Source organism: Corvus hawaiiensis, chromosome 9, assembly GCF_020740725.1.
Source record: "Corvus hawaiiensis isolate bCorHaw1 chromosome 9, bCorHaw1.pri.cur, whole genome shotgun sequence".
Taxonomy (NCBI): Eukaryota; Metazoa; Chordata; class Aves; order Passeriformes; family Corvidae; genus Corvus; species Corvus hawaiiensis.
Genome location: NC_063221.1, coordinates 4,339,717 through 4,353,922, shown reverse-complemented (window position 1 = coordinate 4,353,922; position 14,206 = coordinate 4,339,717). Strand labels below are relative to the sequence as shown.

The 14,206-nt window shown below is 45.9% G+C and overlaps 1 protein-coding gene across 5 annotated transcripts in view; it reads left to right on the top strand.

The window, feature by feature from the left end:
* Nucleotides 1–2,154: 2,154 nt before the first annotated feature.
* HMCN1 (hemicentin 1) overlaps nt 2,155–14,206 on the top strand; it is a 180,605-nt gene continuing 168,553 nt past the window's right edge. For 3 of the 5 annotated variants that reach the window (XM_048312736.1, XM_048312737.1, XM_048312735.1), the window contains exon 1: nt 2,155–2,840. In XM_048312736.1, coding sequence (XP_048168693.1) covers nt 2,582–2,840 — 259 coding nt within the window. In that variant the 5' untranslated portion in view covers nt 2,155–2,581. The remainder of the gene's footprint in view (nt 2,841–14,206) is intronic. The other 2 variants (XM_048312739.1, XM_048312738.1) reach the window with 1 other exon arrangement.

The following is a 14,206-nucleotide window of genomic DNA, read 5'->3' as shown; positions in this document are numbered from 1 at the left end:
CTTTGGCAAACTATGAAAATAATTTCATTGGAGAAGAAGAAAAAAAGTTGTTCCTCTAGCTACAGGGCTTTCTTTCTGCAAATTTCAAAGGCCTGCTGTGAATAATAGTGTCAGAGCTTCCAAGCTGCAAGGCTATTTTATAGTGGAAAGTGTGAGGCAACCAAAATAAATATCAGTTTCCACTGTTACAAAATAAAGATTTTATTTTATGTTGTACCTTAAAAGCCATGTTCAAGGACATGTTTTTTGGGACACAGAAGTAGGTACCCCAGAGGGTTATTTTTTCATACAGGCACTGGGTTTTTTCTTTCTTGTTCACAGCAATTTGGGAAATAATTTGAGACAGAAAGAACATTACAGCTTTCTTTATGATGAAAAACATAACAGGAATTTGTCTTCCTAAAGGACTGAAGGCAATCCTTAAATCCAAATGCTGCCAGTCCTTAGGATGTTGGAAATACATATTCCTATGCAGTGGTGTGAGTGCATCTCTCCTTAGACGATTTGAGAGTATTTTTGACAAACCTGGTCCTAGTTTTCTGCTAGCAGAGTTACAGATGAGGCAAGTTTTCCATGGTTTGGTGTTTTATTGCGAATGCTTTGCACAGCTCTGGTTATGTGCTTCCTTCTCATGACATCAGTGCTGAGGGGAGAAAGAATGTAAACATCTGTTTTTTATAATTCAATTCCAGGCTTATAACTTGATTAGGATAAGCAATGTTTCTACATGATTTATTTTCCAGTCACAACAATGTGCAGTTTTAGCAGCAGTTTGAAAATTAGTAAAATAAGGATGGAAACTAATGAGGTAAATCCTGCTTCACAGTCTACCTTTCTGAACTGCACTGAACACTGTGCAAAGGCTTGGGATTTCCCTCCCACTTGGTGTTTAAAATGATGTCCTGTTGCTCCCCGCAGTGCAGGATGCAGCCCATGGAAAGGAGGCTTACATAGCAGCACTGAGGTGAACTGGAGCAAAGGGAATTTGGCTCCTGGCTCTGTACGGAGCCCTTCTGTGTGGCATTGGGTCAGGACTGAGTTTTCCACAGATGCCTGCTGGGACATTGCTGCATCCCTAAACAACTAAGAAGGAGTTTAGTATCTTCCATCGCCTGAGCAGGGTTAAAACTCCACTCTAGTAGCTTACTTTCCTTTGTTTTCCAGGCTTTTTCTTGCACCAGGAACTGCCAGTGCCTGGAGCCATGGTCCTGGTCACAGTCTGGAGTCTTTCCTACTCCCTTTAAACTATTGAATTTAAGGATATGTTCATGCGCACTGAGGAGGGCTTCAGTAGTAGTTGTGGATGTGTAACTGAAGCCAAAGGACAGCCAGGGCAGCAGTGCATGTCAGAGTGATTTCAGTCTTGTATCACGTTTCCAGTAATAAAACACTAAAAATTACAGAATCCCAGAATGGTTTGGGTTGGAAGAGACCATAAACCTCATCCAGTCCCATCCCCTGCCATGGGCAGGAACACCTTCCACTAGCCCAGCTTGCTCCAAGACCTGTCCAACCTGGCCTTGGACGCTTCCAGGGATCCAGGGGCAGCCACAGCTTCTCTGGGCACCCTGTGCCAGGGCCTCACCACCCTCACAGGGAACAATTCCTTCCCAATATCCCACTCTTAACCCTGCTCTTTTGGGATGAGCTCGAGCCGGCACTGCCACCCTCACCTGCGGCATATGCGGGCACAGACCCCGGGCCGTGAGGGACAGGTCCTGCTGGGGGGGCTGGCCGGGCTGGGGCCGGGAGGACCTCCGGTGAGGGAGAGACCCGAAGTGAGGGCAGAGACCCCGAGGTGAGGGAGTGACCCCAAAGTGAGGGAGGGACCCCCAGGTGAAGGCGTGGATGCTGAGGTGAGGGCGGGACCCCCGGGTGAGGGAGGGCGGACTCCAGGTGAGGGCGGGATCCCGGGCTGAGGTCGGCGAGTCCGAAGTGAGGGAGAGACCCTGAGGTGAGGGCGGAACCCCGGGGTGACGGAGGGACCCCCTGGTGAGGGCGGAGACCCTGAGGTAAGGACGGCGACCCGGAACTGCGGGGGGAACCCCAGGTGAGGGAGGGACCCCGAGGTGAGGGCAGGGGCCACAGCGGGCCACGGGAGGCGGGACCGAGGCGGGCGCCGCCTCAATCCGCAGCCGGTGCTCCTGGGGCGCCGGCCGCAACTCCATCCCCAGCCCCGGCCGGCAGCAGCAGCCCCGCGGCACGGCCGAGGCTCAGCCCTGTCCCTCGGGGCGGCGCTGCCCCAGCCCTGGAAAGGCGGAGCGGGGCCGCAGCCGCGCGCAGACAAAAGCGGCGGCGCTTCCTGCGCCGCGCCTGAGGGGAGCGGGCGGTGGGCGACGGGCTCCGCTCTCCCCGCTCGGTCTTTGCTCCCCTCGATCTGTCCCTGCTCTTCCCGGTTTATCCCCGCGCTCTCCCCGGTCCGTCCCGGTTTATCTCCGTGCTCTACCCGGTCCGACCCGGGTCTGTCCCCGCGCTCTCCGCGGTCCGTCCCGGTCTGTCCGCGAGTTTTCCGCGTTCTGTCCCTGGTCCCCCGGCCCGACTGTTCCCGGTGGCTTTCCCGGCCGCCGCGGGTGCCGGCGCGATGGCTGTCGGTGGGAGCCCCGGGGCGCTGGGCACGGTGCTGCTGCTGCTGCTGCTCGCCCTGAGCGCCCGCGCCGTGTCCGAGCCCGAGGCGGTGCCCGAGGGAGCCTCCACTCTGGCTTTCGTCTTCGATGTGACCGGCTCTATGTACGACGACCTGGTGCAAGTTATCGAGGGCGCATCCAAGATCCTGGAGACATCGCTGAAAAGACCCAAGCGGCCGCTGTACAACTTCGCGCTGGTGCCGTTCCACGACCCAGGTAGGGCATTCCCCCCGGGGAGCTGAGCGGGACCCGGGCCGGGGCGGGCAGGAGCTGGGAAAGGCCTCAGGGAGCTTCCGAGGGCTGGCAAAAGATAGGGTTTCCTGCGCTTGTAGAGACTGGAGCCTAAGTATTCCTGTCCCATCCTAGTCCTTCTTGCCGCACGCGTTTCTCTGCCAAGGGCGAGTAACACTTTGTGACCCCCCACCTCCCTATCTCTCTACAAAGCTTCCCAAAGCCTTCAGTATAGACTGGAGTGGGCTCTAAGTGCGCTATGTGCACCAAAGAGTAGTTTAGGGGATTAAATACTCCCCTTAGTTGTTCTGATACGAGCTGAAGGAGCTTCAGTGAACTGCACGTGGAGTAGTAACATTGCTACTGAGTTTTTTTTGAATGCCCTTCTATGGGAGCGCACTTAAGATCATGCATAATGCAGTTGCACTTTTCCTCCTGTCTTATTGTCTCGTGTTTACATTCAGAAACTTGCAGTAAATGATTCAGAAGCTTTACATGGTGTGTTTTTTTGGTTTGGGGTCTTACTTCTTTCCCTCATCTTACCTTTTTTCCCCCCTTCTGCTGTACATCGTGCATTCCTCTCTTTCAGCATCTGTTTTTTGTTCCCTTCCTATCAATTTTCTCTGGCTTTCTTCCTCTTTCCTTGTCAAATTCTTCTGTTGACTTGAAGAGGAAATAGGAACAGGATGCCCCAGGCTGGTGATGTGTGCTGTACTGTGCAATAAAAACCTCTCTTTAAAAAAAAAAAAAAAAAGAATCAGAAAGTGGGAAAAAGTGCTTGAAAATTACCTTTTGGCTCTAGTTTCCATGGAGTATCTCAGAATATGATATTCCCAAACTCAATTCTTAAGAGTTCCATTTTTGCAGGGATGTCAGCAAAAAAAATGGACATCCTTTCTATTTCCCCCCAGATACTTCTGCTTACAAGATATGTGTTTGCTATTGGTATAAATACCTTAAACCAAAAGCTTAGAAAATTAGAGGGAAACTTTTCTTTGCAAATGTTTCTGCTTTGCCATCTCTAAGCTTGTATAGGTTCTCTCTTTTTTTTTTTTCTTACAAAGAGTTCTTCATTGTGATACCAGTGTGTTCTATCACAAAAAGGTCCTTACTGTTTCCATGTTTGGTGTCATTTTCCTTTTGTTTTCCCTTCCTTCCCGCCCCCCCCCCCCCTTTTTTTTTTTTTTTTGGTTATTTTGTGGAACAAGCTTATATGGGACTTAATAAGCATCATGCCACAGAAATAAACAAGAAGGGAAAGATTTGGGTCAAGTGTAGAACCTAGAACTCTTTTATAGCCTTCTGGAAAATCAAGTGGATAGATCTCTTTGGAGCTCTTTTTCCATGAAGTGGCCAGAGGATCAAGAGGACTGGTTGGGAGTGTTTTGGTTTGATTTTCTCTCGATGATAGCACATCTTCACTTCAGTGAGAAGAAAGGGATTCAGTCTAGGAGTTGATAGTTCTCTTTTTCAGAACGATCGGGTAACTATTCCAACCACAAGAGCAAGAAGATCTTGTGTGATGCACTTTTAGTTTACAGGTTTGTGTGGTGGTCCTTTGTTCTTGTGCATCCTCAGTAGAAAGAAGCCCCAGCTTTCTCTCACGGGTAGTCCTGTGCTTAGTTTCCATCACAAACCACTTTCATGTCCTCTGTTTCAATAGCTCCTGTTTTCTTTCTTGTCGCTTACGTTTTCATTCAGTTTTTCTTCTGCACATTTTCACCTCTTCAGTCCTTTTTTCCATCCTGCTCATGTTCTTGCTTCCCCTGCCTCTCCAGATTCTTTGCTTGTGTTCCAGACTGACTCCTTTGACCACACTTTGGTGTACCACCCCTCCTTGCTCTGTACAAACCTCACCAGCAGCAAATCCACTTCCACCTTCCTGGGCTTGAGTCACATTTTCCCACTCACTGACTCCTTGCTTCCTTGCCTCCTCCCCCATTCCCTCTCTTTCCACAGGAGATCCCTTTCCTTGGCAAATGTTAGACTTCATTCAGTGGAGTGACTGTAACTTAAACCTGCAGAGAGCTGACCTGTACAGCACAGAGCTGCTGGCAAACGTGCCTCAGAGTATCCTGTTACACCTCTCTGTGTGGAAGTCCAACTTCCCTGAGGGGGCCTTACTTCTTAGCGTGATGGATAGATAACTTGTGAGGGCAGGGAGCTCTTTCAAAGTGGAGGATGGACAATTTTCAACTTCATTTTGTCCTAGTTTCTGAAAACTATTTCTTTGGTCTTTCTTAGGGTTAGAAAGACACACCACAGGCCAATGTCTTGAATTTTATGGATGTGTAAGGTCCAGATGACTGCTGGTCATCTGTATCTTACATCTGATGATGACCAAGCTGAGGCGCTTGAAAAGAAAATGCAAGAAATGTTACTGTGACCACTTCAACCTCGTTTTTTTTGTTGAATCTATAGAGAAGTAACTTTACTCAAAAATCTCATAAAAATATTGCTTGGCAAGTATTTCACGGCATCCAATTCATTTACCTAGTGTTTTTCTTTCTGAAGGTTGCTCAACTGAATTAATGAATATGAAGCTATTTTTTTTTCACAAGTTGTGTTGTTATTCACTCAATTTTTTTTTCCAAAAAAAAAAGCGTTTTATGTAGCTGCCTCACAGGCAAATTTTCTGGATGTTTTGGTGAGGTGCTGTGGTCCCTGGGGCAGATGGGACTCTACAAGGTGTACAAATACAGTTGGGGCTCAGGTCCAAGGAGCTTCTCTTTGTATAAAGGTGCCCTGATGCAGATACACTGTTAATAGGTAATTGCAATTTATATTGGGTGTGGATTTGGTTTCGAACTCCGGTGTTTTCCTAGTTTATGTTGCAGAGTGCACTTGACATCCCACAGGGTACAGCTGAATTATAAATAACTTGGTATAAATGTAGTCTAGCAGAATATGGGAGGATTTTTAAATAACTCAAAGTGCTGCATATTAGTGCTGCATTGAGGCACTGGTGCTTGTCCAGGGAGCGGAATGGAGCTGGGCAAGGGGCTGGAGGACCAGGAGTGGCTGAGGCAGCTGGGAAAGGGGCTCAACCTGGAGAAGAGGAGGCTCAGGGGGGACCTTGTGGCTCTGCACAAGTCCCTGACAGGAGGGGGCAGCCGGGGGGGGTCGGGCTCTGCTCCCAGGGAACAGCGACAGGAGGAGAGGGAACGGCCTCAGGCTGGGCCAGGGGAGGCTCAGGTTGGACATTAGGGAAGTCTTTTCACAGAAGGGGCTCTAAAGCATTCACACAGACTTCCCCGGGCAGTGGTGGAGTCCCCATCCCTGGAGGTGTTCAAAAACCATGTGCGTGTGGCACTTGGGAACAAGGTTTAGGGGTGGTGGTGCAGGATTGATGGTTGGACTTGGTGATGTAAAAGATCTTTTCCAGCCTGAATGATTCTGTGATTCCTTGATTGTGATGTGCCAATGCACTGTGGTGTGTAATGGTAGATTTAAATGTAGTGTTTTCCCTACTGCAGTGGCATTTTGATAAAACAGGAATACTAGTATATTTTTAGTATCAAACCTGAGGCTTTTGGCCCAGAATTATGGCCTACAGAAAAAATTTGTCATGGGTTTCACATTCCTATACCATGTACCATCTGGTGGGATGCAGAGAGTCCAATTTTGGAAAAACCTTTTGTTTTGGATTCTACTTTGTGAGTAAGTATGTGCAATGCTTTAACAGATTACAGGGAATTTTTTTATTGTGGATTTTCAATGCCTAAATGTGATCACAGAAGTTTCGTAGATAGTGAAAAGGGCTGTTGACTAAGAAATCTCTTGCCAGACTTGTGTTCAATGGAAAAACTGGTGTGGGGGGTGGAAAATTGTCCCAAATTTAAGAAGAGTTGGCACAAGAAAATTTTGAACTGGAGCTAAAGCTGAAGATCAGCAAATGCTTTTGTAGTTGCGTGTTGTGGGTCCTGATGTCCTACGAATTCCCATTTTATCCTGTGGAAATGGGACTGGACTTGGAATGTCTTTATTTAACATCCGTGGCCAGCTTTGCTATTTTTTCTTTATGCCATTAAGGAATTTTGGAATGGAAAATAAGCCTGAGAGGACGAATTCATCCCTAGTATTTTTCTGTAAAGCTAATGGAATTATACAAGTCATAACTCACTCTGTGTGATTTAATCAAGCATTCCTTTAGTGTGAATGGCTATTCTATAGACCAAACTCCAGTAATTAATTAAGACAAAAATGAAGGGAATATGTAACCTCTGGACTTCTTAGGGCAGAGGATGCTGTTTGCCTGTTCATACTCTGCATGTCTACAGAAGTCTGAGCATCTTCTGACCCTTTCCTTATAAATCAAATAGAAAACACTGTGTGAGAAAAGGGGCAACATTATTAATGTGTAATTCAGATGGGAAAATAGTATTGAACTTAAGTCACATAGTAAGTGTGTAGGAGAACTAGGAATACAATTTTTTTTCCTTGATCCTACTCCTCTTTCTTGAGAGAGTAAAGCTCTTTTCTATCTTGAAGTGAAGTTATACACATAGTTAAGCACAAAGTTAGGTTTAACTGGAGTCTCCTTTCTTTAACAGACTGGCAGTGCTGTGTCTGTAACATGGTTAGGCTGCTGAGCCACATTCTAGCTTGGATCAAGTTCAGGAGGTCATATGAAAAGGCTGGGAACTTTGGGTTTTGCAGGTTTGATAGTTTTTTTTTAGAAGTTATAATGAAGAAGTAATGTTTTTTCCAGAGGAGGAATTCTGTGAAATTAAAATTAGGCTATTAATGGAGTTAAAGTTTTTCATACTTCCTGACAGAAAAAGTACTGTGGTTATGCAGATGGATAATGATGGGAGAGGGGAAGGCACTCCTGTGTCCTTGCTGTACCCACAGCTGGATGGTATCACAGATGGTATAATGGATGGTGTCACTGCCTCTTCCTCTCACTTCCAACTCTCCTGATAGCCTTTCTCCCACGTGCTGCCCGTTGTTTTCAGCATTCCTTTGAGGGGGGGGAAGAAGTGCTTCAAGATTTGGTATTAGTTTTACTAAAGAACGGGAACATGGCTGTGGACAAACACTACTGTGGCAGTGGCTTTCAAAGCAGGGAGAACAAGTTTAAGGGACATGTGGTATTCTGTACTGGTATCTGAGTTTGCCCACACCATAGAAGTGGTGCTTGTACAGGGGATGGGGGCAGCATGAGAAAAGTTTGGTGTCAGAGAAGCTGTGACTGCCCCTGGATCCCTGGAAGTGTCCAAGGCCAGGCTGGATGGGGCTTGGAGCCACCTGTGGTAGTGGAAGGTGTCCCTACCCATGGCAGGGGTGAACCTGGATGGGCATTAAGATTCCTTCCAATACAAACCAGCCTGTGATTCTATGATTGTAATGAAAAGGGAGACAGCTGAAAGAGGGAAAGGAATACAACTCTGTGTTCCTGTCCACATTCCGGGGGTCTCCTTACCTTCCTTAGTAGGTAAAATTACTTAAAATGTTTGAAAACTGTCTATTGTTTGAGCTAGACAAATTATTAGGTTGCCCAGAAGAAATAAACTGCTTGCCAGTGAAGTTTCTGAGGGCAAATGTTTTGTGAAAACTGGGTACGTATCAAAATCCCATAGTTTTTACAGGATAGATAGAGAAGAATTGCCTCAATTCTCTTTGGTAAGAGTAAGGTCAGAGGCCAAGAACATTATGCTCTCCATTTAATTCAAGTAGTTGTCTTATTTGAGGGTTGAGTGGCTTTTATATTGCTACCAAAATCAAAAGTGGGAAAAAAAGGTGCTAATTTAGGAAGTCTCATCTCCCTGTTCTTCTGATGGATCACAGAAAACCAGGTTAAAACTTTAACAGCCAATCTGTCAGAGCAGTGCTTTTTGGTGGCCTCAAATTTGTGAACATCCCATCGTAACAACTCAAGCATGTGTAAGGATTTGGGGTTTTTTGAGGCTGTTTTATTTTGGACTTAGATACATAGTGACAGCAATGATGAGTGCACTTCCAAATTTTTTCCTTGATGTTTTAGGAGACGGAGAGTAAGGATACAACTGTTCAGTGCTGTCTTGGTATGTCTGAGGGCAAATGAAAAGCAGACCTGGGCATAATAGACCTGGTGACAATTTCAATGGGAAATACTGCTTCCCTATAACTCAAAGCTCAGCTCTGTGTTGTTACTACTACTAAGTGTTATTGTTGCTGTCACCAGATGAGTGGCTGTCACCAACACTGTATAAGTGAACATGTCTGGGCTGGTAAGGAGGAAGTCTGAAGCACCTACAGACATTTTCCATCTCTGAAGCTTCTGGGATAACTGTACTGACCATATAGGAAATGAGTGTTTGAAACCTTATTGTCACCCTTAACAGAGACATTGTGATATCTATAAAATGAATTCCCTGTGATTGCATGGATGTTTTCTTGTTCCTCTAGAGGGATTTATCTGGGGTCCCTCTAAAAGTAGCTGTTTGTACAGATTACAGAAGACAGTAAGTATTGCCAGTGCCAGAAGCTCCAAAATCTGTGAGGCAGCCAAAATGTTGTGACATGATCCAAAAGCCTGTTAGAGCATCACTTACAACTTATTTTTCTGCTGTCTTAACTCTGCATGTCCAGCCCAGAAGGTGTGCACAACGGTAAATTTCTGCTCTGATTCTTGAATTCTTCTGGCAAGGAAAAGGATTATTCTCCCTGTTTTTGTTTGAAGATACAGTAGAGATTCCTTTCCATGGGAAAAAAATGATAATGCCTCAAATACATAATTCTTTTCTGCTTTGAATTACAAATTGTTTTTCATGTTACATTTGAAATTGTTGCCTACAGAACTTAGAAGCTACTTGTTCTATTTTGCTTTGTTCTCCTCAGCTCCAAGTGGTTGTAATTCCAAGGAAACCTCTGCAGCTCATTAGCAATGTATTGCAGCGTTATTCTGTCCCTATAATTACTACTGATGTCGTTTATCAGGTGAGCCTTGCTGTTAGCAGTGTGCACCTTTTCCCTAGAGCTTCTGGAGTTTGTATAGAGGATACTTCACCTGTTGTGTCCCAGGTAGAAGTCACAGTGCCCTTGCAAACTCAACTTTTAGGTACGTGACAATTCACAGAGAGATCTTCTCCCAGTTTCTTAACCACTTTCAAACAAAGAAACTTTCCCATTCCCCTTTGTCTCTTCTTTCCTGCACTCTGAATTTATTTCCCAGGAGTTAGAGCAGCTTGTGTTTCACACAATCACATGGAGAAGCCCAGTTAATCCTATTCATGGCAGTAATTGTTTAACACAAGGCTACACCAGCTACGGGTCTTGATGGGAGCTCTGTGGTATGGAAAGAAAAGAGCAATTTCTGCTGCCACATGCATCTCCTGGATTGGTTTAAATGCACACAAATCAAATTCCTACTGTTGTATAAAAAGCAGATATTTGATGCAGATCCTCAAGTGTTTTTAAGCTATGAATAAGCTGTCCCTCCCTGAGACTGATATAGTGTCCCTTTTTCATCTGGAGAAAACAATTGTTTTCTGAGAATGCATGGTAATGAAGTGAATAAAGAGCCATGAATATTGTATACATCTTTATCTCACTTTAACTGAGGCAATAGTGTTCATTGTAAATGGAATTGTCACAGAAATATGGGAGGAAAGTTGACAAGGAGGCCAGTCAGAGTATTTGCCTCTTGAAATGCCAAGCTTGCTCTTTTCAAGTGCGAGTCCTAGAGGAAAACTAGGAAAAAAATGTGTTTGTGGTGGGGAATTAGTATCACAGAATTGTTAAGAGAGGTTAATTGTTAAGAGGTCAGATGAGACCTCTAAGATCTTTGAGTCCAACCCTTAATCCAGCACTACCATTTTCACCACTGAAGCATGTCCCCAGGTGCCATATTGACATGTCTTTTGGACACCTGCTGGGATGGTGACTCCTCCACTGCCCTGGGAAGCCTGTTCCAGTGCCTCACCACCTGTTTGGTGAAGACATTTTTCCCAATATTCAATCTTAACCTCCCCAAGAGCAATTTGAGGCGTTTTCCTCTCATCCTGTCCCTTGATCTCTGGGAGCAGAGCCCAACTCCCCCTGGCTGCCCTCTCCTGTCAGGGAGTTGTGCAGAGTCACAAGGTCCCCCCTGAGCCTCCTTTTCTCCAGGCTGAGCCCCTTTCCCAGCTCCCTCAGCCACTCCTGGGGCTCCAGCCCCTTGCCCAGCTCCGTTCCCTTCTCTGGACATGAATTAATAGTGAATGCCTTTGCTGAAGAGAGTGAAGTTGAGTTCTCAGGGGAGAATGAAGGAAAAGAACCACCCAAGACCTGAAAACTGGTGAAACTGAGACTCTGATCCTTAATCCTTGCTCTGTGTGCTGCACTGCTGTCCAGCAGTACTGACTTGATTAGCATCAGGCATGAGGCAATGCCCGGGTGCCTTTTGAAAGCTCAGTATTGTGGATGCAGAAGTGGGCTGTGTGTTACCTGCAGAGGGTGAACAGTACCTGTCCTGCAAAGGGGGCATGGAGTGATGGGATTCCCTGTGCTGGTACAAGTTGTGGTTGAGCTTCTCTTAAACAATGGGAAGCAAAAGGAGTCTGTATTTGGTTGGTGATTTCTTCAATGCCTCATGCAGTGTTCATTCTGCATCCTGCTGGACCAACTTGTTAGAAACCTTAGAGCTATTTCCGCTGTACTGTGAAAACAGGGAATGGTCATGACCCAAAGGCTGCCAGAGCTCCAGGAGCTTTTGGACAATGCTCTCAGGCCCAGGATGGGATTGTTGGGGTGTCCTGTGTGGGGCCAGGAGTTGAACTGGATGATCTTTGTGGATCCCTACCAACTCAGGATATTCTGTGATTCTATGATTTGGGGTCTCTGTCATCTTTTTTCTGACTTTATCCATTGTGTATCAGAGGCTGCTTGGTATTTATACTAGTGTGGATTTCACTCAGTCAGTGGAGGATCTGGATAAACCAGATTAAGGACTATGGAAAAGCAGCAGATATTTCATTTAGTTAATGGACTTTGAATATGGCTTAAAGCATGACAGGAGGAACCCTTTAGACAGAGAGCCCTCAGATGCCAGTTGGTATGTATTTTCCAGTCAGTGATTTGATTGTTGTCATATGCTGTGGCTTTGGTTTTGAAGGAGACACATCAGAGGAGATATTGAGAACACATGTTTTTCAGTTTGCAAATGGCAAAACAGTTTCTCTGTTGAAAGAGAGTGATGGCATTGCTTGATCAGCTCACTATGCCTTGGTAATCAGCAGTTTTGTTAGAAGAAATAGGATTTAATGAAATGTGCTCTGGGCTGGCTGCTTTTTGTACGTCATTGCTCCAGCCAGGGAGAATGTTTTACCCCTCACTTAACACTGTTGAACATAATGTGTTTTTTATAACTGTTGCTGGTGTTTAGGATTTCCTTTTTGAGGTGTGCTGCTCTGAGATCAGATTTACGAGATCCTTCAGTAATGCCAGCAGTGAATTCATGCTGTGCAGTTGTTGTTGGGTGAACTCTGGGTCCAAGATTTGCATTTTGCAAAGGGGTAGTTCGCGGTGTTGCATTTTTAAGGGGGATCATAGTGGTTTAGGTCAGGCATATCCCCTTGTGGTCTATGGTTAAACTCCTTTTGTTGCCTTTTGAAGAACATGTGCAACCTAGTCTTTGGTAACTGGTTTTGCCAGAGGAGAAGCACAATGACTTCATGTTCCTGAAGCATTTGGATGGAGTCATGTTGTCAAGGTGCATGAAGCCATGGCACTGAGGACAGGATTAATCCCATTTCACTTCAGGCTTTTAAGTGAGGGAGGTGACCTGAGAGGCTGGTGGCCCAAAGGCTCTTTCTGTAAATCACAAAATGAAACTGGGACCCTTAAAGAGCATTAATCCCCTGCAAATTTTTAAATACTCTTTGGAGATCTCATTTGCTTTCACTGGATGTAGGGGAAGCAAAGGTTAGTTCAGTCAAAGCCCTGAATTTAGAATGTATGAAGTTAATTGAGAGGCTTTCTGACATTGTGCACTGGGCTGACTGTCCACATAATAGTCCCTGAAGTTTGTTTCACACCTAGGTTTTCATCCTACCACATGGATAAGCTCTCAGGGGTGAATAAGTTATTCCCACACAGTGATTCCCTGGCTCCCATCAGCAGCTGAAGAAGGTCCCTGGTTGGGCAGCCCCAGCACACCCTGAGGGCTCCTGTGAACCTGCTTTGCCAAGGGCCTTGGGGAATGTCTGATCATGGGGCTACTCAGCAGCTCGTGCACCTCCTTTGCCCTCTCCACAGATTATTGGCAGGGTTTGAACCTTGGGTGTTCAGAGACCCCTTCTGTGTCAGCTAAAGAAGTAACACTGGCAGCTCCAAGGCCGATAGTCCCGTGGGACAATCCTCAAGCCGGGGCTGGGATGTGCCTTGTGCTGTGTACTGCGAATGTAAACAGGCTGTGTGTGTTCATGCAGCGACGTTAATGGACTGTTCTCTATCCCTGTGCTCCTCCATCTTGATTTGCTTTGGCACCTTTGGTACTCTTCACTCTGTGCACTTTGCCAAGTCATAGCCCTTCTCCTAAAACATTCCTAGCCACAGATTTCAGTCTGCAAGGCATTACGGGTAAGATACATGCATTTTTGCAAATGACATATTCCCAGACAGTGAGCCAGCACGCGGCAAACATCGCAAACAACCAGAGAGAACTGAAAGGGGTGAATTTATTTTCAGTGATGTGCCCCTATTAGCAGGCTCATCCATTCTCTCTGGAATAGTGGCTCCCTTACCATTTGCTCTTGGGAATACGCCAGTAAGTGTGTGATACAGATACAATGAATGAATATTAGACAATTTTAAAAGCCAATTTCATGTAGCCTGATACATAGTAGAGCCAAATTCCCAATATCAACTTTATAAGATAAATTACAACCAGCAGAGCTTGCTCAGCAATGAGAGGTAACCAAAGCAGAACGGGACCCCAGTTCTCAGCCTGGAAAAATGCTGCTGAAGTGGAGTGAGTGGGGGTGGGTTTGCAGCATGGAATGGAAATGAAGGAATGTCTTGTGTTGCTGTAGTCCCTGCTAAACGTCTGGGCTGTTTGCTTGGGATAGCAGCTCTGAGCTGTGACTGTAGGTTACTGCTGGACTCCTGCCAGCTTGTTTAAATTAGATTCCTACCCTGGGGGCTGGGGTGGTCAGCAGGAAGCCATTGTAATTTTCATGCCTTGGACACCAGTGTATTTTCATGAGCTGAAGTGAAGTGTCTCTGGGGATGCTGAATATCTCTGAAACATTTCCTGAGTTCTCTTAAGCTCTGCAATGGTATGTCCGAGTCTGTTTTCCAAAGGATGGAGCTTTTTGTTTAGTTAGTGAGGTCTTAGTTAGTTCACTGGAGTAGTATGCTTTTACTGTTGGAACTTACTGAGAAACAAG